The sequence below is a fragment of the Capricornis sumatraensis genome, chromosome 1 (assembly GCF_032405125.1).
Source record: "Capricornis sumatraensis isolate serow.1 chromosome 1, serow.2, whole genome shotgun sequence".
Lineage (NCBI taxonomy): Eukaryota > Metazoa > Chordata > Mammalia > Artiodactyla > Bovidae > Capricornis > Capricornis sumatraensis.
In genome coordinates, this window is record NC_091069.1 from 69,628,471 (window position 1) to 69,656,459 (window position 27,989).

General features: G+C 40.8%; 2 protein-coding genes across 2 annotated transcripts in view; one reads left to right on the plus strand and one right to left on the minus strand.

Moving 5' to 3' along the window:
• The window catches only part of TSPYL6 (TSPY like 6), a 44,912-nt gene extending 31,468 nt beyond the window's left edge, over window positions 1–13,444 (plus strand). The window contains exon 4 of the mRNA XM_068986197.1: window positions 12,292–13,444. Coding sequence (XP_068842298.1) covers window positions 12,292–13,444 — 1,153 coding nt within the window. The remainder of the gene's footprint in view (window positions 1–12,291) is intronic.
• ACYP2 (acylphosphatase 2) overlaps window positions 1–27,989 on the minus strand; it is a 189,532-nt gene that overhangs the window by 39,257 nt on the left and 122,286 nt on the right. The window lies entirely within an intron of this gene.

The window sequence follows — 27,989 nt, forward strand, 5'->3', positions numbered from 1 at the left end:
AAATAATAATACTTCATAAGTCCATCTAGTCAAGGCTATGGTTTTTCCTGTGGTCATGTATGGATGTGAGAGTTGGACTGTGAAGAAGGCTGAGCGCCGAAGAATTGATGCGTTTGAATTGTGATGTTGGAGAAGACTCTTGAGAGTCCCTTGGACTGCAAGGAGATCCAACCAGTCCATTCTGAAGGAGATAAACCCTGGGATTTCTTTGGAAGAAATGATGCTAAAGCTGAAGCTCCAGTACTTTGGCTACCTCATGCGAAGAGCTGACTCATTGGAAAAGACTCTGATGCTGGGAGGGATTGGGGGCAGGAGGAGAAGGGGACGACCCAGGATGAGATGGCTGGATGATATCACTGACTCGATGGACGTGAGTCTGAGTGAACTCTGGGAGTTGGTGATGAACAGGGAGGCCTGGCGTGCTGCGATTCATGGGGTCGCAAAGAGTTGGACACGACTGAGCGACTGAACTGAACTGAACTGAAGGTAATTATGAAGTTTAAACTAAAGGGGATAATTCATGTAATGTACTTGGGTGTTATACCTACTTGGAACACTGTAAATTCCCATGTAAAGACATATCAATATGGTACCTGAAACACTAATCAAAATTTTAACTCTTAAGAACAAACTACAACTCACAACCTTAAAATTACTCTATTTCTTTCAATACATTTAATAGGTCAGATCTTGTTATCAGAGAGTCATGGCTTAATTGAAAAAAGGAATTTCCCTTATTTTTCTGTCTTGTGTTTGCCTTTTTAAAGATGCCTTAAATCCCTACGGATTGGAGTCATGTATAAATTGACAGAGATACCAAGTTTCCTTAATCACCAAGCTTCCTTAATCACAGCACCTAACTGAAATTTTCTATTTACTAAAATTGGAGAGAAGACAGAGAAAAATGCATTCATTCAATCTTGGCTTTATGAGTTTAGTAGTCTAACCACCTCATTTCACTACTGAAGGTTGTGGAATCATCAGAATCAAAATACCAAACTATTTGATACAGTTCATATTTAAACTTCTGAAATGAAAATGAATCTCAGTTGAAAAGTTCAAGTAGGGAAGGAGGGGCATTTCAACGAATTAAAATGTGGTGGCTCAGGTTCAAAGTAGCTATGGTTGGCAGAAAATCAAAGCTTTCCAAGTTGTGTCTTAGTTGTCAGTGACTGGAGTGTAGGTTTTCTGTATATGTGCTTTTTAACACTCCTTGAAATTGATAAGTATAACATGAGCATTACTTGGACTTCATTTGATTTTATTTGAATTTCAACAGCTACCAACAGATGTGCTTAGAATGAATAGGCCCTGATTCCCAAATAGCACAGTATTTCACATCTATTTTAGCCTATGAAATGAGAGCCGACTCCAGGAAGACAGCTCTGAACCCTTTTTCCAGCTGCAGAAATAACTCCTCTTGCTGCCCCCTGACCTACACCAAGGGAAGCTGCTTGAAAAGATATTCTTTTGCCAGCGATCATTCTACCACTGCAAGCCACAAATGGAAAAATAAACTAACATCTTCTCTTCAGAAAACTTATTCTCACGGCCCCCAGAACCAGGTAGATAAATAAGGAAAACCATAGATTTATTTTTAAATTCCCGTCTCATTTTCCAAAATGGTATTTTCATTACCTTAGAAAATGGGGCTTCTTTGCTATACAATAGAAACTAACACAATATTATAAAGCAACTATACCCCAATAAAACTTAATTAAAAAAAAGAAAATGGGGCCTATCAACTAACAGGACACTGTTAATCTTCTCCAAAATAAGTTAATTCATCCAAGGACACCCCTCACCGCAAATTCCTTGGGACTTTGCTCCATCAGTTAATTCCCACTTGCCTCAACCAATGCGCTGTCCCTCCCCTTGGTTCTCAGACCTTACTTCAAGATGTACAAGCTCTACTCCCTGGCAAGTAGAAACTTGTAACCTGAATTCTCCTCTAGCTGTTCCCCTATCTTATTTCTTCCCTTTGCACCTGAGCTTCTGGAGATGACAAATCCCTATTGAGTTAAACGGAAACTCTGACTTTGCTTTCAGACATAATAATGACTTTATCGGGTGCCTCTCTGTGCCAGACACTCTGATAGGCCTTAACATATTTTTCTTGATTAAAAAATACATGAATAATTCATGCTCATTATAAGAAATTAAACAATTCAGAAACCGATAAAGGCAGCACCAACATCTTCCCTACGTAAGCTCCACATTATAATTGTTACAACCACCACTAGAGAGAAGATTTATTGACCATATTTCATAGATGAGAAAACTGAGGCTGAGAAAAGTTTGGAGTATACCCTGTAGGTTTAACAGAAAGAGCTTTAGAGTCTGGTTATCTGGGTTCATTTCTCAACTTTGTAATTTACTATATGTCCACTGATGCTTTCAAACTGTGGTGCTGGAGAAGACTCTTGAGAGTCCCTTAAAGACTGCAAGGAGATCAAACCAGTCAATCCTAAAGGAAATCAACCCTGAATACTTACTGGAAGGACAGACGCTGAAGCTGAAACTCCAATACTCTGGCTACCTGATGCGAAGAGCTGACTCATTGGAAAAGACCCTGATGCTGGGAAAGATTGAGGGCAGGAGGAGAAGGGGATGACACAGGATGAGATGGTTGGACAGCTTCACCAACTCAATGGACAAGAGTCTGAGCAAACTGTGGAGATAGTGAAGGATAGGGAACCCTGGTGTGCTCCAGTCCACGGGTTCGCAAAGAGCTGGACACAACTGAGTGACTGAACAACAACAACAATGTGTCTGTGAGCGAATTACTTGTTATTTCTTGTGCCTCAGTTCGCCTATCTATAAAATGGGGCTAATAATAGTATCTAGTTCATAGGATGCAATGAGGATATAATATGCTAAAGCATAAAAATATCGCTGTTCCTTAAGAAAAAAATCAAAAAGAGAAATTATTTTTAAATAACAGCTAAGAAGAAAACACTAACAGCAATTAGAGCAAAACTCTGTTCACCATTCTGCAACTAGTATAGAGTCTTAGTTTTTAAACCTGCTGGAAATTTCTACCCCAAAATGACACTTGTATTGCAATGATGACACCATCAGTGGACTTTGCTTTTTAAAATCACACTATTTTTTTAAAGATCCAATAATATTATTTCAGTTTTTCATGATTAACTAACTTTCATTCATTTGTTATAGTATCAATTTTATTATTTTTAGTTTATCTCAGGCTAGAATGATTATGTATGTTTAACATTTAGATATTATAAACATTTTATATAGTGTTTTAACTCATATTTTAAATTTCTGAAATGGCTCGGTGTGTCCCTGGCTGATTTGGTTCCCCCTGCCATCTAGCTCTGCCCGCCACCCTACACAGACCTCAGCCTCTTTACAGTTTTATTAGGCACTGGAATGTATATTTGCTTTCTGTCAGTGCTATAATGGTAGAAAACTACTAAATCATAATGATTAACTTTCCCAGGGTAAATCATTACCCACACCCTGTTAACTCAGATATTTTCTCCCTACTTCTCTCTATTTATATGCTAGTTCTGAGAGGCAGCAGAGATGACCGCAGCTATAAAGCTACTTGGTTAATCACTCAAAACTTCTTTTTTACCATGTCCTTTGCAAACACAGTTTAATGGTCTTTCTCTGGGAAACAGAGGAAATTAACAAAGTGTACATCTCCTTCTCTTGTGTACCAACACTCTTTTGAGTCTTTAACATAATGCATTGAAGCCCCTGGCTTTCTAAACTGGGTGGCCTAGCCTGAAGAACAATATTTCTGTACGTTAAGTCACTAAACAAACACACTTGTTTAAAGAATTTAGGTCAAGAAAGAGATTCCTTTCAAAACAGCTAAGAACCAAACAACAATATTTGAGGAGTCAAAGAAAAATAAGACTATACAATTCACAGGCTCTCTTCATTCATCTTATATTAAGTTTAGTTTTTTGAAACATCATGCTGTTTCTGTTTCCCAGAAAATTTAAACACTTCACAATTCGATGATGTGCAGATTTGTAGCTAAACTGCACTCCCCTCAAAAAGCCACCTTCCTTCTTTACTCATGTTTCTTCTTCTATTCTTTCTCTTTTCTGCCTGCCCCCCCGCCCGCTTCTTTCTATCTCTAGTTGAGATTTTGTACTAGCTCTCTTTGTTGTTAAGTCACTCAGTCACGTCCGACTCTTTGCAACCCTACGGACTGCAGCCTGCCAGGCTCCTCTGTCCATGGGATTTCTCGGGCAAGAATACTGGAGTGGGTTGCCATTTCCTTCTACAGGGGAATCTTCCCAACTCAGGGATCGAACCTGTGTCTCCTGCATTAGCAGGCAGCTTCTTTATGAGCCACCAGGGAAGCCCACTAGCTCTCTTTACTCATCTTAAAAAAAAATTTTATAGTCAGAGTGTTTCAAGCCCAAAATAAAAATCATCTTTTGTTCTTTTCAGCAGTTTCCAGTCCATACTGCAGGACACAAGAAAAATAAAAGACCCTCAAAGAGAATAACATTTCACACTGAAGTCAAAGAATATTATCACTACTAATTTTCCAATTAAAAAAACATACATATTTCTTGTTTTTGATCAGCTAATATATGTGACTTTCTTCTGAACACCTTAAGGAAATATATATAATACAGGCTCTGTGACGTTAATATGAAATTCTAAAGGTACCTGCCTTCTAACTAATTTAGCCAAAGGTGGTGATGTTAGATAATTAACCTTAAAATACAGACCCAGCTTTAAATCTCCTGACATCAGTTTAGATCACCTAATGCCCTGCATGCTTGCTGCTCATGTCATTCCCCCTCATTTCTCAAGGATTCTAGCTACTGGCTTATTCTTACTTCTTTCAGTGATTTCAGTATGCACATTGGTGATCCTTCTCACCCAGGCCTCTTGGTTCACTGATGTCCTCCCCTACCATGACCTTGTCCTCAAGGTGCCTCATCAGAGGCCTAGTTGGATGGAGGAGTCAAGTCCTAACCAATCTCCTGCAGTCCACTCTCAGACCACTGTCTCTCATTCTTGTAGCTTCCTTTGGTACTTGACCCCAGGGACCCTTCGATTCCCTGGGTATTGCAATACATTGATCAGGCCACCTTTTCACTGCCCCCACCCCTACGTCTTTTATTGCTCTAGCTTAGATTCTCAGATCCATGATTATAATCATTCTCTTATCCTTCATGCTTCAGTGCTAAATCCAGCTCTGCTTCTTCATGCTGCACCTGTAAACTGCATGTGGTTGCAGAAAAATTCACAGCTACACTGATGTGCCTCATTTAAATTCATGATCTTATTGCTGTTTGACAATCATAGCATATGTCATCATCCTGTCACTCTCCGATTCTCCAGACAACTATTTCCTACTTGTCTCTTCCAAGATCCTCTGCCCCTTACCTCATCCCCTCTTTCACTTGAATCGAATCTTGCTTTCTCCTTTACTGAGTACACAGAAGCGATGTGAAGAGAATTTCATCGATACCCACCAAACAGCATCTATGCCCTCATACTTTGCCTTCCTGCTGGTTCCCACAGTGACCTTGTCATGTTCCAACTAAAGGCTGACTTTTCCTCCTCTACTTGGGCACTAGATTCCATCTACTCTCACCTATTCAAGGACGTCCCTCCAATGATTCTCCTGTCTCTTCTCTCCTACATCATGAATTTTTGCCCTCTGCTAAATCATTCGCATCAGCAGGAACACAAACTTCTTTTTCTCCCATTTCAAAAACCTTTTTTGGAACCACTTTCTCCACCAGCCATCATCCCATTTCTTTAGAGCAAAACTTCAGGGTCATATATACTTGCTATTTTCACTTTCTCCCTCCTGGATTTTCTCTTAAAGACATCACAGGGCATCCCTGGTGGCTCAGTGGTACAGAATCCACCTTCTAGTACAGGAGATATGGGTTCAATCCCTGGTCAAGGAGGGATTCAGTCCCACATGCCTCAGATCAACTAAGCCTGTGGGCCACAACTATCGAGCCTGTGCTCTAGAGCCCATGAGCCGCAACTGCTGAAGCCCGTGCATCTGGGAGCCTCTGCTCTACAATAAGAGAAGCCACTGCAAGGAGAAGTCTGTGCACCACAACCAGAGAGCAGTCCTTGCCCAGCACGATGAGAGAAAAGCCCATGCAGCAGCGAAGACCCAGCACAGCCAAAAAATAAATTAAAAGCCATTACATTGAAAGCATTTCCCCTAAAGTCAGGAACAAGACAAGGGTGCCCACTTTCACCGCTACTATTCAACATAGTTCTGGAAGTTTTGGCCACAGCAATCAGAGCAGAAAAAGAAATAAAAGGAATCCAAATTGGAAAAGAAGAAGTAAAACTCTCATTGTTTGCAGATGACATGATCCTCTACATAGAAAACCCTAAAGACTCCACCAGAAAATTACTAGAGCTAATCAATGAATATAGTAAAGTTGCAGGATATAAAATCAACACACAGAAACCCCTTGCATTCCTATACACTAATAATGAGAAAGTAGAAAAAGAAATTAAGGAAACAATTCCATTCACCATTGCAACGAAAATAATAAAATACTTAGGAATATATCTACCTAAAGAAACTAAAGACCTATATATAGAAAACTATAAAACACTGATGAAAGAAATCAAAGAGGACACTAATAGATGGAGAAATATACCATGTTCATGGATCGGAAGAATCAATATAGTGAAAATGAGTATACTACCCAAAGCAATTTACAAATTCAGTGCAATCCCTATCAAGCTACCAGCAATATTTTTCACAGAACTAGAAAAAATAATTTCAAGATTTGTATGGAAATACAAAAAACCTCGAATAGCCAAAGCAATCTTGAGAAAGAAGAATGGAACTGGAGGAATCAACTTGCCTGACTTCAGGCTCTACTACAAAGCCACAGTCATCAAGACAGTATGGTACTGGCACAAAGACAGAAATATAGATCAATGGAACAAAACAGAAAGCCCAGAGATAAATCCACACACATATGGACAACTTATCTTTGACAAAGGAGGCAAGAATATACAATGGAGTAAAGACAATCTCTTTAACAAGTGGTGCTGGGAAAATTGGTCAACCACTTGTAAAAGAATGAAACTAGATCACTTTCTAACACCGCACACAAAAATAAACTCAAAATGGATTAAAGATCTAAATGTAAGACCAGAAACTATAAAACTCCTAGAGGAGAACATAGGCAAAACACTCTCTGACATATATCATAGCAGGATCCTCTATGATCCACCTCCCAGAATTCTGAAATGGGATCTAATTAAAATTAAAAGCTTCTGCACAACAAAGGAAAATATAAGCAAGGTGAAAAGACAGCCTTCTGAATGGGAGAAAATAATAGCAAATGAAGCAACTGACAAACAACTAATCTCAAAAATATACAAGCAACTTATGCAACTCAATTCCAGAAAAATAAATGACCCAATCAAAAAATGGGCCAAAGAACTAAATAGACATTTCTCCAAAGAAGACATACAGATGGCTAACAAACACATGAGAAGATGCTCAACATCACTTATTATTAGAGAAATGCAAATCAAAACCACAATGAGGTACCACTTCACACCAGTCAGAATGTCTGCGATCCAAAAATCTGCAAGCAATAAATGCTGGAGAGGGTGTGGAGAAAAGGGAACCCTCCAGCACTGTTGGTGGGAATGCAAACTAGTACAGCCACTATGGAAAACAGTGTGGAGATTCCTTAAAAAATTGCAAATAGAACTGCCTTATGATCCAGCAATCCCACTTGTGGGCATACACACCGAGGAAACCAGAATTGAAAGAGACACAAGTACCCCAATGTTCATCACAGCCAGGACATGGAAACAACCTAGATGTCCATCAGCAGATGAATGGATAAGAAAGCTGTGGTTCATATACACAATGGAGTATTACTCAGCCATTAAAAAGAATACATTTGAATCAGTTCTGATGAGATGGATGAAACTGGAGCCGATTATACAGAGTGAAGTAAGCCAGAAAGAAAAACACCAATACAGTATACTAACACATATATATGGAATTTAGAAAGATGGCAATGATGACCCTGTATGCAAGACAGCAAAAAAGACACAGATGTGTATAGTGGACTTTTGGACTCAGAGGGAGAGGGAGAGGGTGGGATGATTTGGGAGAATGGCATTGAAACATGTATACTATCATGTAAGAATCGAATCACCAGTCTATGTCTGATGCAGGATACAGCATGCTTGGGGCTGGTGCACGGGGATGACCCAGAGGGATGTTGTGGGGAGGGAGGTGGGAGGGGGGCTCATGTTTGGGATCGCATGTACACTCGTGGTGGATTCATATCAATGTATGGCAAAACCAATACAGTATTGTAAAGTAAAATAAAGTAAAAATAAAAATTAAAAAAAAAATTAAAAGCCATTACAGCCAAGCTGTCACCCCACCACTCCTCCAAAACAGTTTTGTCAAGTGATGACTCCATTTATTCCCCTTCTGGGCAAATCCCTCAAAAGAGTGCCAGTATTCACTGCCTCCAATTTCTTTCCTCCCATTCCCCTTAAAATCTATTCTGACCTTCATCACTTTTGTTGTAAAATCCAGTGGTCAATTCTCATCTTCCTTGACCCATCAGCACCACATCACACAGTTGAACTTTCCTTTACCCATTTGGCTTTCAGCATACTGCATGTTTTCAGACTCTCTCCTCCTTCACTGGTCTCCCCTTAGTCTCTTTTGCTGGTTCTTCCCCTTCTTCCTGACCTTGTAATTTTGGAGCCCCTAGGGCTTGGTCTATTGCTACTCACATCCTTAGTGATTTCATCCAGCTCTAAATACTGCTTTAAATATCATGTGTGCTGATTACTTCCAAGTGTGTATCCCCACCCTAGACCTCTCTTGTGCTCCAGTCTCATAATGCCCACTTGTTATTTCAACTCTCATCCAAAGTCATCTCAAACTTAACATGTCCAAAAGCAACTTCTCATTTTCCTGCAAAGGTCTCTTCTATCATAACATCCCTTATATCTGCATCTGGCAGCTTCATCCTATCAGTTGCTCAGGGCAAAATTCATGTAATCATCCTTGACTTCTTTCCTTCTCTTATACCCTGTATCCAGTTCACCATGAAATCATGTCAGCTTTACCATCATACTATATGCGCTACCCAAGTCTACTGTGGAATATCACCTTCACCTTGATTACTTCGATAGCCTTCTAAAACATCTCCCTGTATCTATCATTGTCCCCACACAGTCTATTCTTCATTCAGGAGCCAGTGATCCATGCAAAATGCATCCAATTTTGAGTCCTCTGCCCAAAATTCTATAGTGGTTTCCCACATCACTAAGAATAAAACCAAACTTTTTACAATATTATGTAATATCCTGCTTGATCTGGCCTCTTTCATTCACCCTGCTCCAGTCACACTGATCTCCTTCTGGTTATTCCCTGAACACCCTAAGCATGTTCCTGTCCTAAGGCTTCTGTTTAGCTCCTCTTTCTTCCTAGAATGCTCCTCTCCAGAACATCCACTGAGCTAAATCCTTCCTTCTTTGAATTTTTGCCAAACTCTTTTCAGTGAGGTTTCCTCTGATGTGCTCAATCACATCCAACTCTTTGTGATCCCACAGACTATAGACTCAGATATGCAGATGACACCACCCTTATGACAGAAAGTGAAGAAGAACTAAAGAGCATCTTGATGAAAGTGAAAGAGGAGAGTGAAAAAGCTGGCTTAAAACTCAACATTCAAGAAACTAAGATTATGGCATCTGGTCCCATCACTTCATGGCAAATAGATGGGGAAACAATGGAAACAGTGAGAGACTTTATTTTTTTTGGGGGGGGGCATCCAAAATCAGTGCAGATGGTCACTGCAGCCATGAAATTAAAAGGTGCTTGCTTCTTGAAAGAAAAACTTTGACCAATCTAAACAGCATACTAAAAAGCAGAGACATTACTTTGCCAACAAAGGTCCATCTAGTCAAGACTATGGTTTTTCCAGTGGTCATGTATGGATGTGAGAGTTGGACTATAAAGAAAGCTGAGCACCACAGAATTGATGCTTTTGAATTGTGGTACTGGAGAAGACTCTTGAGAGTCCCTTGGATGGCAAAGATATCCAACCAGTCCATCCTAAAGGAAATCAGTCCTGAATATTCATTGGAAGGTCTGATGCTGAAGCTGAAACTCCAATCCTTTGGCCACCTGATGCGAAGAACTGACTCACTGCAAAAGACCCTGATGCTGGGAAAGGTTGAAGGCAGGAGGAGAAGGGGACAACAGAGGATGAGATAGTTGGATGGCAACACCAACTCTATGGACATGAGTTTGAGCAAGCTCTGGGAGTTGGTGATGGACAGGGAAGCCTGGTGTGCTGCAGTCCATGGGGTCACAGAGAGTCAGACATGACTGAGTGACTGAACTGAACTGAGACTGTAGCCTGCCAGGCTCCTCTGTCCATGGGATTTCCCAGGCAAGAATACTGGAGTAGGTTGCCATTCTCTTCTCAAGGGGACCTTCCTGACTCAGGGATTAAGCCCACATCTCCTGCGCTGGCAGGCTGATTTTTTACCTGTACCACCTGGGAAGCCCTTTTCTCTGACTACCCTTTCAATACCACAGTCTGCTCCCAATTCCCTACCCCCACAACTCTCAATCCCCTTACTCAACACTATGTATTGTTTTATCCGTAGCACTTATCACTTTCTAATATGTTTTGTTTACTTTTTTATTATTGTTTTTTCCTCTGCTAGAAACTCCAAGAGTGAAGAAATCTTTGTTCTGTTTAATAATATATATACTAAGAGCCTAAAATAGTAGTAGGCATGCCACAGGCACACAGTAATGTGTTCCTTGAAGGTTAAGGAAGTATTTGTCTCAAACCATTTCGCCTCATGTTAATCTTGTAGGAAGTTGTTTTTTTTTAACCCTTGATTCTATTTCTATTTAGTTTTTTCATTGCATTTCAGTGTTGAGTTATATTTCCATAAATTCATATATTTCATCCAAGTTTGAAAATGTACTAGTGTAGGTTTGTCCAACATGTTCTCTTATATTTCCTTAAATCAGTACTGTGACTATATTTTCCATTCCAAATATTGTTTACTGATTCTCTCTCCTTTTATTATTAATCTTTGGTTGATACTTTTTTATTTATTGTCTTTCATTAATTTCTCCTTTTATATTCATCATTACCTTTTCTCTCCTTTCTCTGGCCTAACTCTGCTGGTCTTGTACACACTACTCAACTTAGTCTATGATGAGTGATACAGTGCTCACCAGTATTTTCAGCTTCCTTCTCCTTGCAATCTCAGTGAAGGTTTTTACTTCTCTGACCCCTTCAAGTTAGGCAAGACCATCTGACCAGCTCTGACCAATGACATATGTCACTTTTAATGGAAACATTTAAAACCCTATGCATGGGGAAAGGATGTTTCCTTCAATAAATACTGCTTGGTCATTCAGACAGTCATATGGGGGAAAAATGTATCTTGACTCCTATCACACCATTGGCAAAAAGCAACTCCAAATGGACTGCAGATATAAATGAGAACAATAATAGAAAGGCAAGATTTCTTAACAGGGCACAAAAAGCACTGATCTAAAGGGAATATATGATTAAAAACTTTTGTTCATTAAAAGACATCACTGCTGTTGCTGCTGCTAAGTCACTTCAGTCGTGTCCAACTCTGTGTGACCCCATAGACGGCAGCCCACCAGGCTCCCCCATCTCTGGGATTCTCCAGGCAAGAACACTGGAGTGGGTTGCCATTTCCTTCTCCAAGACAGTGAAAAAGCAACTCAGAGGGGAGAAGATATTTCCAATACACAGATCTGTAAAATGATTTGTATCTAGCATGTACAATGGATTCCTACAACACAAAAAATACAGAATATGCAACAGAAAACACGGAGAGAAGACTCTTAGACTTAACACAAAGCAGATATCCAAAAGGTAAAATCAAAGCCACGTGAAAGATTCTCAGTTCCTCAGACACTAGGTACATGCACATTAAAACCACTGTGTGACAATGTCACACATGCACCAGAATACTGAGAATAAAAGGGTGGCAGAACCCGCAGAGCTAGGCTAGATGAGATGAGAGTGTCTACAGACTGAGGGGTGAGCGTCAGGAAGCTGAAGGGTAGGTCTCCTGAGACTGCAGGGTGGGTGGCGCAACCCCCTGGTTTGCATGCGTGAGTCTTTTGTGAGGAAAACAGATGCCAACAAACAGCTGGTCAGGCTGGCCTACATGAGCGTCCCTGTTAGAGCCAAGGGATCCCTCCTCCCCAAGCGCATACCTTCACTACTCCTGACCACGACCTGGGAGAACCGGACCGCAGCAGTGCCAGAAGCTTCTAGAGGAAACCCAGGTGCTGGTGGAGACGAGTGAGGGCAGCTTGGAGACTGTTGCGCTCCCACCGCTCCAGCTTCCGGAGGAGGGGGGCGCACCCCAGGCCCCCGCGGACGCCAGCCCTACTCCCCAGCTCCCAGTTGCTGGGGCTCACGGTCGTGGAGTGGCCCAAGTGGGACTAGAAGAGGTCGGGCCACCCAGGGAGGGCAGGGAAGCAACCTCTGCCTCTGGGGCAACCAACAGTAGTCTGGAAAATGGCTGGGAGAAGGCCCTAGAAACCTGTGACACCGGGAGGTCAGAGCCTGAGCTGACGGCTGGAGGGAAGGCTGCGGAAGCCAAGACAGAAAGGGGCCCCATCTTCTCAGAAGCAGCGAACCACGAGGAGAGGGTTGAAGTGGAGAAGCCGGTGGGTGGGGAAAAGGGAAGTGGTGGAAGAACGCAGAGGGGTAAAGCAGGCAAAGGACGAGGCAGGGCCCCCAACCCGAGTGCGGGTCTCCACCTGAAGGCCCTGGAGTCCAGCCAGCTGGAAGTGGACGCTGGGAACGCTCAGGCTGGCCCGGCCTTCCTCCAGGCGGAGCGCAGGTACAGGCGCGTGCGTCAACACTACCTCCAGTGGAGGAAGCACGTCATTCGGCACATCCCCGGCTTCTGGGTCACTGCCTTTCGGAACCACCCGCAGCTATCTGCCCTGATTAGAGGCAGAGATGCAGAGATATTCAGCTACTTAGCCAATTTGGAGGTGAAGGAGCTCAGGCATCCTAGGATGGGCTATAAATTCAAGTTCCTCTTTCGAAGAAACCCATACTTCAGAAACAAGTGGCTTGTGAAGGAATACGAGGTCACACCCTCCAGCCAAGTGGTCTCTCTTTCCACTCCACTCATATGGCACCCGGGTCATGAAGCCCAGGTCTTCCTTTATAGGAACCAAGACCTCATGTGTGGCTTTTTTGCCTGGTTTTCAGACAACAGCCTTCCAGAATCTGACAGGATTGCTGAGATTATCAAAGAGGACCTCTGGCCAAAGGCACTGCAATACTACCTATTGGATGAAGCGCCCTATAGAGCTAGACTTCTCCAGATAAGGGAACCAGTGGAGACCCCCAGGCCCCCTGGGTTCCAATCTGGCTAACCTTTGCCCTTGGAAATACTCCTCACAGGTCCCCTGCCACCTCCTGCCCGACCTGGGCCTTGGCTACAGCAAGGGTATGCCTTTTACTGGTTTTGTGCTGACCTTTCTACACCTTCCCTCCACTGGATGTTCAGTTCTCTTAGCTTTCAAGACTGAGACCTTTGTGGCCATGCTGCTCCACTTCCCCACGGTCTTCTTGATGTCCTGTGTTAACACTACATGCGGCACCGTGGTGGCTCACCTTCTAAGCCAAACAAATGTAGACTTCTCTGCCTTTGTCGGCACTGCTTGGACACTGTTCCCAAGGCTTCTGGTCTAGTTACTACCTACCACCTGGATTTTCAGCTATGTTTAAGAGCCTGTTTTACTCATTCTGCTCTGCACATGGCCTGTGGACAACTGCTGGGCATTAAATAAAGTCAAGAGAGGACAGCAATGGGCTGCTTGGTCTCTGATTTATACAACCCTATTGCTCTTCCTGCTTCTCTGATTACCTATTGCTGCCTGCAACTGGATACACCCACCACCTCAGGCTGCCGCCTGCTGGATGAACATTTTCTAGACCTTGTCAGGTCCACTTTCTAAGTTGTTGGTAAACAAGAATCTTCAGAATTGGTGGTAGACCCAGGTTTCCTGCCAGCATGTAAAAGACCTTTCTATTTCTCCTCTGGGCTTTGCTGCTGGCTCAGATGGTAAAGAATCCACCTGCAATGCAGGAGACCTGGGTTTGATCCCTGGATTTGGAAGATCCCCTGGAGAAGGGAATGGCTACCCACTCCAGTATTTCTCCTCATTCCTCACCGTCATTCAGGAACCCTACTTTTACTGTCAGGCAAGTGGTTGAGGGGACAAGTTAGACTCATTTACATGGCAAGGATAATGATGGTGTCCTTGACAAGTATCAGGTTTTCTCAGCCTCAACCAGTAAAGCCATGCAAAGGTTAGCTACTTTCATTTGTCTCCCTTCTTCCTCCTGAACATGATGAAGAGCCAGCAGTGCCAGGGCAGACAAACAGCTCCTCTTCTCTTTCTCCCTCTCTTTCTTATATCTCTCCTATCTCTTTTTTAAAAGTGGTAGCTCAGAAACATCTGCAAAAGCAGGCTTTGCTGTTTTTGTGTGTGTGTGCTTAGTCACTTCAGTCTTGTCCGACTCTCTGCAACCCCATGGACCATGGCCTGCCAGGTTCCTCTGTCCATGGGATTCTCCAGGCAAGAATACTGGAGTGGGTTGCCATTTCCCTCTCCAAATCTGACCTGAGACAAGCCAAAATGACTGCCACAAGGAGGCGGTTTAACTTGGGTCTTTACTATTTCCAGAGGCAGAGAGATGGTCCTGTAAGGAGACTACCAGAGCCCTTACTCCTCTCTGCCTTCTTCCCAGCCCTCACCCATCCATAGCAATACCTAGACAGTTGGAAGAAAGGTAGATGTATATGGAATGAATGGATGGGAGAACTGAAGAGACTGGGGCGAGTGCCGCCCTAAGAAAGAAAACTGAACAGACGCCCAGAGGCAGAAATGACCCAGGGAAAATGTGGGCCCAGAATGAAAACTGGGTTGGCTGAGAGCCTGCAAGGAAGGGATTATCTTCTCTTGTCAGTGGTGATGGAAGGAGAAATATTTTTCTCAGGATTGGGATGGGAGAACTGAAGGTAGTTGAAATGCTGACTATGTTGCTGAAAGATGGGTTCTTTAAAGAAATTCAAACAATGCAGTTATGTGGAAGATTAATACTGTGCCCTTAATTTCACTAGTATTTAGTAAAACCCTATTACTTTCTCTGTTTCTGTTTACTGGGAAGATGCGGCTGTATACGTTTTCTTTTGCTTTCAGTTGAGAACATTTGAAAGAATGCTAATCTCTTTCTTGTACAATATGGAAATTTTAGTGAATATTCATGACGATTTTAACGTGTTTCTGTTAAAATTGTATCTTTAGAAGTAAAATTAAATAACTTGGTCTTGCCAGACTCTGAAGACTTTGGAAATTATTGTCTTTATGGAAAAATAACACACAAAAAATTTGTGGCTCTGACTGTCTTCACAATTTATCCTGGTAACAACTTAATAATTGATGTATCTCTCTCTCTGAATGGCAGAAATACTTGGGGGGTTTCTCTGTAAAATTGGAAGTGTACCATTGGCATATTTTTCTTTCCTTATTTGCATGTTGGTAAAATAAAAGCATGTCAGTATAAAAAAAATAAACTAAAAAGATGGAAAATAGCAAGGGTGGAAAAATACACAAAAAAATCAGAATGCATGTACACTGCTATTGGAAGAGTAGCTTGGTACAAATACTTTAGAAAATTGATTGGCAGTGTCTATGCACACCCTCTGATCCAGCTCTGGGAACATACCCAACAGAAATACACACATATATATTCACAGAGACATGCATGAAAGTGTTTATAACAGCACAGTTCTAATAGCAGGAACTGCCCCCAGAATCCATCAACAGCAAAAAAAGTAAGTTTTAAAATAGACACATGATGGAATGCTATGAGAAAATTTTTAAATTTTGCTTATATGAAATATTACAAATGGATCTCACAAACATGAGCTTGGATGAAAGAAGCTAGATATAAGAGTGCATGCATGCCAAGTTGCTTCAGTCATGGCCAAATCTGTGTGACCCTATGGACTGCAGCCCACCAAGCTCCTCTGTCCATGGGATTCTCCAGACAAGAATATTGGAGTGGGTTGCCATGCCCTCCTCCAGGGGATCTTCCCAACCCAAGGATCGAACCCAGGTCTCTTACACCTACCTGCATTGGCAGGTAGATTCTTTACCACTAGCACCATCTGGAAAGCCCCAGACACAAGAGTACATGCTGTATAATTCCACTCATATATGAATTTTAAAAACAGATAAAACAAATCTATGGTGGTAGAAGCTGAAATAGTGATTCTACAAAGAACAGTGAAGAGTCTAAGATTTTATTCTGCTTACAAACTATTATTTTAGTCTGTCTAGTTAATGGATGCTGAGTCATAGACAAAGAACCTTACAACTCAAAAGTCTATGTCAATAGACTTCTTGACCCCTACTTCCTAATTGTGCAGTATGAAGACAGCCAGGTGACGCCTGCACACGTACTGGGCGGCATTACAGGAGAGGAACCTGAGTTTAGGTCATCACAGTCTTTCATAATGGGAAGTGAACATACCTACCCTTTGCACTGAAGGGAGACATCTTTAATTCATTAAACAATATGAAAGTGTTAGTCATTCAGTCATATCCAACTCTTTGTGGTCCCACTGGACTGTAGCCCACCAGGCTCCTCTGTCCATGGAATTCTACAGCCATTCCTTTCTCCAGGGGATCTTCCTGACCCAGGGATCAAACCAGGGTTTCCAACATTGAAGGGAGATTCTTTCCCATCTGAGCCACCAGGGAAGTCCCATCAAACAGTCTAATAAAAGACAATAATAAGAGATACAATTTTTCTATATTTTCAAGACTTAAGCAAAACTGCCCTTTCCTGTAAAGAAAAACATTCTCTGTTGTCTTTCAAGGCTATCTAAATAAGCTTGAAAAGATACTCTGAACAAAGGCAGGCAGTATCTCTGCTCACAAGATAGGCAGAAATATCACAGACCCATGATCACTGTCTCCCTAACAGCTGCAGAGGGTGGAAGGGCTGGTATCCCAATGACTGGAAGGGAGTGTGATGGCAGATTCTGAAGGGCTGGAGATGTCTGTCTTGATCTGGATGGTACATACATGGGTGTATTCAATTTACAGTGCTTCTTTGAGTTGTGCACTTGTGAAATGTATTTTTCTATATGCATATTTAATAAAATATGCCTACTTAAGAAAAACAAAAATTGAAGAGAAACCCAAAGTAAGCAAAGAAAAAAAACCCCATCATTTTTCTGGAACTTTAATGCGAGAAGATGATTGGCCAATTTAAAAGTATGTTTCAGATTTTTGGGGTGTAGGTTATAAGTCCATGTATTAGATATCTAATAGGATCATTTTCTATACCACAAATAGTTAAAATCCATTTCCTGGGGGGAAATTTTTTATCTTGGTATATGACATCAACCTTTAGTATCTATATTGCTCCCGCTCATTTTATCAACTGACTCTTATCAGAGTTGAGTTGTAAACAGTTGATTAATCATTACTTGTGATGGTTCATTTTCAAAGCTTGGTTCTTCTAGCTAAATAAATGATAAAATTTACATATTACTTAACTCTGTTGTTCAGCAAAGATGATGCTATTTCTGAGACTTGGCCCCTTCATATACTTGCTTCTTAAAATGGTCTGTATCAGTATCAGTTTCATATCCCTTCTTCTAAGCCCTCCCTTTATTTGAGATATAAATATTTCACTGAGTTAAAAACAGAATTTCAAACTATACCTTTGGCACATGCCATAGAAGACGGCAGTATTAATAGCAACAAAATCTTCTGCAAAACTAAAGAAAGCATTTAGTTTGGCTTATTTGAACAAAATCTTTCCATTTCTGTATATTATAAGATATATGGGGACAATAAGGATACTTCAGAGCTTTAAATGGCAGATTTTTTAACATAAAGGATATAAAAACATGTAATAATATATAAGATCAACTTACTGCCTTTGAAACATAAGGTAGGTTTAATTAGACTTTTTACAATTCTTATCATCAATTCATATCACACATTTTAATTTTAAATGGCATCCACATGGATGGCTTGCCCCAAATTTTCCAATGGCAAAATTTTCTCTTTGCTATTGGTAGCTGGAAGCAAAAGAGACATATGATTCAATTTCAGAATCCTAAAATTCAAGTTTAGTCTGTCTTACCAAAATAGATGAGGATGGAAAAGGTGGTGGGTCGGATTTTTCAGTTTAGCATTAAACTAGGGTCTAGAGTGTTAAACTGAGTTATAAGTTGGGACACTTGGGTACCTGGGTTCTAAAGGGCTCTGCCATAAACTAGTGCTGTGCTAAGTGCTAGTGCTAAGTCGCTTCAGTCATGTCCTCTGTCCATGGTGATTCTCCAGGCAAGAATACTGGAATGGGTTGCTATGCCCTCCTCCAGGCGAGCTTCCTGACCCAGGGATTGAACCCGGGTCCCCTGCATTGGTAGGCGGGTTCTCACTAAGCCACCCGGGAAGCCCCCAAACTAGGTAAACCAATTAATTCTGAAGACACAGTTTTCCTCATCTTTTCAACAAGTTTGAAATATCTTTTCTTCTAAATCTGAAGATTTACTTACCCTTAGGTATAAGCCTTCCCCAAGGTTCTGTAGCCTCCCCAGCTTACTTTATCTCTGCTCTTCCTAGGTGACCTTAGCCACTTCCAGAGCTTCTGCCATCACCTTTGAGAAAAGGACTCAAATTGGAATCTCCAACCCTCAATCCAAGACCAGGGTCTGACCTGTCCATTTGCACAGTGTTTCCAGAATTGCTCTCCCTTTTTCTATCTGTTTTTACTTCAACATCTCTTGTCTATATTACTAGAAATCTCCAGGCTTCCCTACTTGAATCTGATCTTTCTCTTCCCATCATTCATACTACTGACAAAGTGATCTAATCCCTTTTGCACAAATATCTTTGCACCACTGTGGAGGAGACATGGGTTCGATCCCGAATCTGTAAGACCCCACATACCACTGAGCAAATAAGCCCATGTACCACAATGACTGTGCCTGTGCTCTGAAGCCTGGGAATCACAACCCAAGTGCCCTAGAATGTGTGCCCCACCACAAGGGAAGCAACTGCAGTAAGGCTGCAATTAGAGTAGAGAGTTGCCCGTGCTCATGGCAACTAGAGAAAGGCCCACACAGCAACGCAGACCCAGCACAGTCAAAAATAAAGTTATAAAACAAAAACACCACTGCCTACAGAAGAAAGTCTTAACACCTTACTATTGAATTCAAGGGCAGTTCCAGTCAAGCCCCTGCCCAACACTTGCCAGAGTCCGCTCCCATTGGAGTCCGTGCTGTTCCTCAAGCAGCCCATGTGCAGTCCTGCCTCTGTGCCTTTGCTCGTGATGTTCCCTCATCGTGGATTCTCTTCCTCACGTTCTTATGTTCAGAAATCCAACCATTCCTTCTGAATTCAATTCAAATGCCATCTCCCCTAAATAGCCTCTGAAACCTCCTACTTCCCACAGAATTTATTTCATACAAGTTTATATTTGTTAGTTCTTTATATGTGTTAGTAGTTTATATGCCCTTTTTCTCAATTTTAAATTATTTAAGGGGCAAGATCATGTTCAGGTATTTTTTTTTTCTGTGATGAGTAACACATGGTCCCTGTCCTCAAGTACCCTACAGTATTGCATAGAAGACAATGCACAGCATAAAAAATACTAAAATAAGGGCAAGCATAGGGTTCCACAGGACTGTGTAAGAGCACTACTTCCCACACCTAAAGGTTAGGGGTACTAAGGAAGGCATATACTATACAAAGGTGGCTTTTAAGTGCCTTTCTAGATACCATATGGTAAGCTTCTTCACAGTATGCAATCCATTTTTTCATCTATATATCCTTAAGGATACATATGTTTAGGACAAATTTGGCACTCCAAAATTACTAATGACCGTGTAAGCAAAAAATGCCTGAGTCCTTTACAGCTCTAATGTGTAGCTGCTGCTACTGCTGCTGCTAAGTCGCTTCAGTCGTGTCCGACTCTTGGCAACCCCATGGACTGCAGCCCACCAGGCTCCTCCGTCCATGGGATTCGCCAGGCAGGAGTACTGGAGTGGGGCGCCATTGCCTTCTCCACTAATGTGTAGAGTATGCATCATATTAGTCTTGTGCTAGTTTATTCCACTGAATGGACAATGATAAAAAAAAATTAATTGGCTAATGAAAACTTAATTTTAAAAAGGTGATAACATAATTTTAGGCTTGACATTTTAGGTTAAGTGTTAATTTCCATGCCTGTCCATATAATTCCTAAGAAACAAGAGCTAGGGCAGTCTTCAGTCAAATCCTCACAAGTGTCTTAGTTCTAAGTCTCAGAAAGGAGGTTATGTCGATAACTGAGCTGTTCTGCAATTATTATTAATCAATTGAGTCAAAATTGTTATATTTGTTCCATGACCTGTAATTTTATGTAATTTAAAGAAAAACAGCAGGCTTTATTATAGCCCTTCAGTCCAGTTCAGTTCAGTCACTCAGTTGTGTCCAACTATCTGTGACCCCATGGACTGCAGCATGCCAGGCTTCCCTGTCCATCACCAACTCCCAGAGCTTGCTCAAACTCACGTCCATCAAGTCAGTGATCCCATCCAACCATCTCATCCTTTGTCATCCCCTTCTCCTCCCGCCTTCAATCTTTCCCAGCACCAGGGTCTTTTCCAATGAGTCAGTTCTTCGCATCAGGTGGCCAAAGTACTTGACTTTCAGCTCCAGCATCAGTCCTTACAATGAATATTCAGGACTGATTTCCTTTAGGATGGACTGGTTAGATCTTCTTGCAGTCCAAGGGACTCTCAAGAGTCTTCTCCAACACCGTAGTTCGAAGCGTCAATTATTTGGTGCTCAGCTTTCTTTATATTCCAACTCTCACATCCATACATGACTACTGGAAAAACATCATAGCTTTGATTACCTGGACCTTTGTCGGCAAAGTAACGTCTCTGCTTTTTAATATGCTGTCTAGGTTGGTCATAGCTTTTCTTCCAAGGAGCAAATGTCTTTTAATTTCATGGCTGCAGTGACCATCTGCAGTGATTTTGGAGCCCCAAAATATAAAGTCTCTCACCGTTTCCATTGTTTCCCCATTTATTTGCCATGAAGTGATGGAACTGGATGCCATGATCTTAGCTTTCTGAATGTTGAGCTTTAAGCCAACTTTTTCACTCTCCTCTTTCACTTTCATCAAGAGACTCTGTAGTTCTTCTTCACTTTCTGCCATAAGGGTGGTGTCATCTGCATATCTGAGGTTACTGATATTTCTCCCAGCAGTCTTGATTCCAGCTTGTGCTTCATCCAACCCAGCATTTCGCATGATGTACTCTGCATATAAGTTAAATAAGCAGGGTGACAATTTACAGCCTTGATGTACTCCTTTCCTGATTTGAAACCAGTCTGTTGTTCCACGTCCATTATGTTTTTCCATAATGTCCATGTCCATTATAGCCCTCAACAACAGGCTATCCTAATAATAGTTCTCATTTATTAAGGGCTACATCATAGTTTCACTTTCCTAAGCACTTCATGTATATTATTCTCTTAATCCTTATAAAACTCTACAAGGTATTCCTGATTCCATTTTGCAGATTAGGAAAATGGGACTCATTTAAAGCCGGGATTCAAACCCAAGTCTGACTCCAGAATCCAGTAACTATATACAAGTAGAAATGCTCCTAATATCTTTTTTACAGTAGAAAATAATTTGCCAAATGGATACGATTTTTCCCATTTGCATACAAATTTTCTTAGCATATAAAATGTTTACTAATTTTGATGTTTATTAATGAAAGTTATGACACATCAAAATCAGAAGTACAAGACTTCTGATTCTTTTCTCCTTTAAGGACTGTAAACATGTTATGACCTAATTTCCTCGGCAATATGAATACCACCTACAAATGAATATAAGACACAGTGGCATTTTTTGACATATCTGTTGGTTCACATCTCTTTGCTAAAGCCACTGTCATAACTGAAGCATATTTTCAGGTGTTCAAGTGGCTCCAACAAGCTTTTAGCCTTAATTCCAGGAGTAACCAGAAGTATTTGGAAGACAACACACTTTGTCCAAGAAGACCAAATAGCAGAGGTCTTCTGAGTAGGGAAGGGATTATGTCACTGTCTAAAAATCCTTAATAAACTTGGCTCCTTGGCAATGGGGAAGAATGCAGAGCCAACAGCACATATGAGATCCCAACAATACGATGGAAATAAAGGGATAAATGGGAAAATCTCAAGCAAAATGTACAATGGAGGAGAAAAATATTTATAAAAATTTTTCAGTGTTAATTTTGTGTATCCAAAAGAACACTGGTGTGAGACCTAAGATAAAATGATTTTTAGTTCCAGCTTGTTTTCTAGTCTAATTTTGTGACTTCTGGAGGAAGTGATTAAAATTTATTACTGTGATTCAGTTTATTACTCATGATAGGAGTGAGGTAGACTAAAAAGTCTTCAGTTTCCTTTTAGAACTTTGATCTTATCATGCTAGGGAGACTGCAAATTCACACCCCTCAATGGCACTCCACTCCAGTACTCTTGCCTGGAAGATCCTGTGGACGGAGGAGCCTGGTGGGCTGCAGTCCATGGGGTCGCTAAAAGTTGGATATGACTGAGCGACTTCACTTTCACTTTTCACTTTCATGCATTGGAGAAGGAAATGGCAACCCACTCCAGTGTTCTTGCCTGGAGAACCTCAGGGACTGGGGAGCCTGGTGGGGTGCCGTCTCTGAGGTCGCATAGAGTCGGACACGACTGAAGCGACTTAGCAGCAGCAGCAGCAGCAGGGCTTTATTATTTAGAGATAGGTTTAAACTTAATAAAGAAATTCGATGGACACTTTCTTATCTTGATAAAATATACCCTGGTCTTAAAGTGATCATCATGCCTGCTGGGGCAGCAGTAGAGGCGTTCCCACTAAAGTCAGGAACAAAGAAGGATGTTCGCTTGTCACCACGATTATTTAACAGACAATATGGTTAACAAGAGAGAGAAACTAAAAGTATAGAAATTCAGAAAAGGAAATAAAATCTATCACAATTTGTGATCATTATGGAAAATCTGACGTAGTCAACTGGAAAGGTACTATAAACAAGGAAATTTAGTTAAGGTAGCATGATACAAAATTACTGTATATAGATATCAATACATTTCAGATGAAAAAACATAGTGAGTTTAAAAGTGAAATGGGGAAAGACTCCATTTACAATAGCAACAGTGAAAGATGAAATATCTAAGGGAAAAAATGTAAGAAATATGTAAGATTTATGAATACAATTTTAAAGCATTCCTGGAGGAGACAGAACAGCATACCAAGTTTTTAGATAGGATGTCTTAACCTCATAAAGTTGTCCTTCCTAAGATAATTTAGAAATTTATTGTAATTACAATATGAAGGCCAAAAATTGAGAAAGGGGTGAGGGAGAGACAAGCAAATTTCAAAATACATTTTTAAAAAATGGCAAGGAAAGCCCCCAAAATAAATAGAAATGAGGGGTTACACATTTTAATGTAAAGCTACATACAAGAGTAAACAAATGAATCAATAGGATGGAACAAGAAGTCTAGAAATAGACCCCAGTGCATACAGAATATGGTATATGATAAATATGGCATCTGAAATCAGTGCAGAAAAGAAAAACAACTCAAAAAATTGTCTTCAGACAGCTGGAGAGCCATTTGTAATAAAATTAAGCTGGATTCATGTCTCATGCTACACAACCAGGTAAATTCCAAAGGAGCAAAGATTTAAATTTTAAAACTATGAAATCCTAAAAATACTATAAGAACAAAGGAGACCTTCTTTATTAACTCGGAGTGGGGAGATCTTTCTATTATGTAAACTCTGGAGGCATAAAGGGAAAATATTGATAAATATACCTACTTGAAAAAAGTTTTTAATCTACACGGTAAGGATAAAATCCATAAGAAAGTCAAAAGAAAAATCACAAACTGGAAATGCATAAATTCATAACAAGCAGATTTTTAGAATGGTGAGAAAGGATGTATATGAAAGGGCTGCAACTTACTGATTTAGAGATTTGCCAAACAAGGAAGTTAACTTCAGATTATGCAGTTGGCCATCCATATCCATCGGTTCTACATCGAAAGATTCAACCAACTGCAGACTGAAATATATTTAATTCCAGGAAGTTCCAAAAGCAAAACTTGAATTTGCCATGTGCCAGCAACAATTTACATAGCATTTGCATTGTATTAGGTATTGCAGGTAATGTAGAGATGATCTAAAATATTCAGGAGATTGTGTATAGATTATATGCAAACACTACACCATTTTATATAAGTGCCTTGAGCATCCTCAGATTTTGGTGTCCACAGGGAGCCAATCCCACTTGAATACTGAGAGCTGAATGTATACTTTACCTAAAGCACCAAGTATATGTCAGATACAATCCTATTTTCCATATTAATGGAAGAAACCAATAATCACACCACCACTGGGGTAAAATGAGTAGCAAGCTTGCAATTGTCTCAAGGACATCAGTGATGGGCCAGGTCACCTCAGGATTACTAATTCTGTAAACGTATTCTATTTATCAAAACCTGGTGGTTCCATCCTGTTTGATGCTATGCTGTAGTTGCTGCAGACTGTAATGACTGCTCTGTGAAAGTCATTTCTGCAGTAGTATGTGTGAGTTTGCACAGATTAACTCAAATGTTATGAATACGGCCAACCAGCCATTATGTTCACCAAGCATGCAATGTAGTCATGGTGTCTGCACTTTCGTTGCGCCTGTTAAAAATACACAGGTAGCTTCTCTCACATACTATTAGCTCATCTAAAATAGCTTCATACTTCTAACAGCAATACATTCAATGAATAAATCGGTACTATATGATTTATCTCTTGAACAGAAATTTTATTTGATCATTCAGGAGAAGAATATAACTACTTTCACTCCTCCTGACGTAAGTCTATCTCATAGAGGAAAAAATGTAAAACCGCAGAACTTTTTGCAGTATCTTCCCCCATGTGACTTCATATAGAAGCAACACAATAATATCAGAGGTTTCAATTAAAGACATTTGAGGGAAATCCCAGGGTTATTGTACCTGGAATCTTTTCAGTTAATTTTTTTCAAGCTAGGCCTACCTCTTGAGCACCTGAGAAACATTTCAAATACATTTTACTAATAGAAGGTTTCTTAGGTTCAATATCACATTTAAAGCAGCTGGAAATTTTAGAACAGTCCAAGTACACACTTGGCTATTTCCATGGAAATTTGGATGAGGGTCAGCTGGCATATGCCATAAATAGTTTCCCATGATAATGCCAAAATTACAGATTAATTCAATTTATAATAACTGAATTGACTTAATTAAAAATCTTTCATTTGCAGGCATTTGCTCAGAGGAGGTAGGGTGCTCCACTTTGGGACTCCTTGCTCCAAGGGTGAAAAGAGTATAATCCATGGACCATGTCTATGGCCACTTGTTCTCCAGCTAGCCAAAGGCAAAGAAAAGAACAAAAATAAAGTGAAGATTTTACCAAGAAAAATAAAAAGTTGTGAAACCTCTTTACTTCAATAAGATTCAAACTCATCCCTTCAGCCTGAATGTTTTCTTCCCAGAATTATTAAAATAAATTGCTAGATCTGGATTCCATGGCAAAGGTAAAAGAGATCTCATTTCGCAGCTTAAGCCACTGAAGTCAGAAAAACACAGTCAAGGTCAGGCTGTTAGGTAATAAATCCCTAGGTCTAGCCCTCAGGCTTTCGGACTCCTATATGATTATGTCCCTCACTCCATTTGTGGGAGGGTTGCTCATTTCACAGAGATGCTCATCTTAATTGCAACCATGGTGAGACTTCCCGGGTGGTCCACTGGTTAAAACTCCAAGCTCCCACGGCAGGGGGCACAGGTTTAATCCCTGGTCAGGGAACTAAGATCTCGCATGCCATGTAGCACAACCAAAAACGAGAAAAGACTGCATGAATTGGAATGTTCTCTGGAGAAACCCAATGCTCTGTAACAACTATAAATTGCACCCTTTGTAATAATATGAGCCTCAGTCTTGGGAATTTTTACTTGCTATGGTATTGATGAGGGAGGGAATGCTGAAATGACATTCCCTTATTGCTGAGGTCCAATAAAAATGGGAAAACTGAAAGTTAGAGAATGAGAAAAGTATTTATGTCTTTAGGTGTGCTACAGGAGCTCTGATTAGAGACAATGTTTTCAAGTTCTTAGAAAAAGAAACATCCCAACAGTGGACAAGGGAGTGATTTCTCCAGGTTACAAAAGTTTTGAAGTGCCACGTTTTGGAAAAAGGCAGTTTTCTTTTATGACTCTCTGTTTGCTATATCTTGGTATGCATGCAGGTTGACTCCTGACTGAGGTGTGTTTTCCGCCATAAATTAATAAACTGATAATCTACTTTTTCACTTAGTTCAAGGATTATGGTTTCATTCCTCATGTAAAACTTAGCTTATAAAAATACGATATGGTGACACACTCCCTACCCCCCACACTGCTGTGGGTGTGCTCCATCCTACCCACCTTCATTACAACAACCCCAGACCCCTCTCAACCATCCTTGAGGTCACACAGGTAGGAATACAGCTTTATCTTCATTCTGAGAAGAAATTCCCACCTCTAATGACAGAACTCTCAGCCCCTGGGCTACTGGGGTTACACTTTCTTCTGGGGAATGCTTGTAATTTTTAATTGGTGAGTAAATATACAATTTTTTATATAAATGCTTTAAATTTGGGACTTATTTTTAAGGTACATAGTTCTCACAAGAGAACTTTAAAAATAAGTTCATATGTAAACATATGACTATTTAGAAATATTTACCAGTTTCTTCTTCCCTCTTCCACCATGAAAACAGCTTTTTGGCTTTCTGGTGAGCCATGACTAAGCTCCTCTATTTAGAGCTTGTCTGCCATCCCACCTTCTTAGGTCACCATGGGTGGTAAAGTAAGAATCATATTAAATTTTAGCTCAGCTGTAATAATGCTGTGTCCCTTTCTAACCTTGGTGGCTTAGACAACCCCCTGGGGTTTCTTAGTCATTATGAGCTCAGTGCTTCTAACAGGGACAGATGGCACAGCCCCAAACACTCCTCTAGATCAGAGCAGATGCTAACAACCCTACTTCAGAGGTGAGGAATGAGAGGAGCAGTCAGGTGCTGGATGCTTTCCTCCTTAACTTTGCCACGAAGCATTTATTCACCTCATTATTCTAGACTACAAAATACATGGGCAGTAGGGGAAGTTCTGAGTTGATAACTGTCAGTTCCATTTCTGTTTTGAAACTGACTGAAAGCACAAGGCAGAGGCCATTCTCGCTCTCTTTATAGGCAGTGAAATGTGAGAGTATGGCTTCTTTTCTTTCAGGCAGGATCCCTTTGAGACATTCCTGGAAAAGCAGCATAGGCCGTGAACATCAGGAAGACATACTGACCTCAGGCTAGAAAAATACTGGAGGTGCCAGTGAGGCAAAAATATTAATATTAGAGGAGTCAGTTCTCCAGCCAAGGAGCTCTGACCTACACTACGATTCTTTCTGGGCTTCCCTGGTGGCTCAGATGGTAAAGCGTCTGCCCACAATGCGGGAGACCCGGGTTTGATTCCTGGGTGGGGAAGATCCCCTGGAGAAGGAAATGGCAATCCACTCCAGCACTCTTGCCTGGAAAATCCCACGGACGGAGGAGCCTGATAGGCTACAGTCCATGGGGTCTCAAAGAGTCGGACAAGACTGAGCGACTTCACTTTCACGATTCTTTCTAAGTAGCTATAATGATGGCATATGGTGTGTAGGTCTAGGCATGATAAGTGGATTTATGATTTATTTAGGGAAATAAATTTACAAAAGATAAGTAGAAGATCAGAGTTAGGTTTCTGGCCTATAAAAAATGATGTGTTCACGTAAGTCCCTA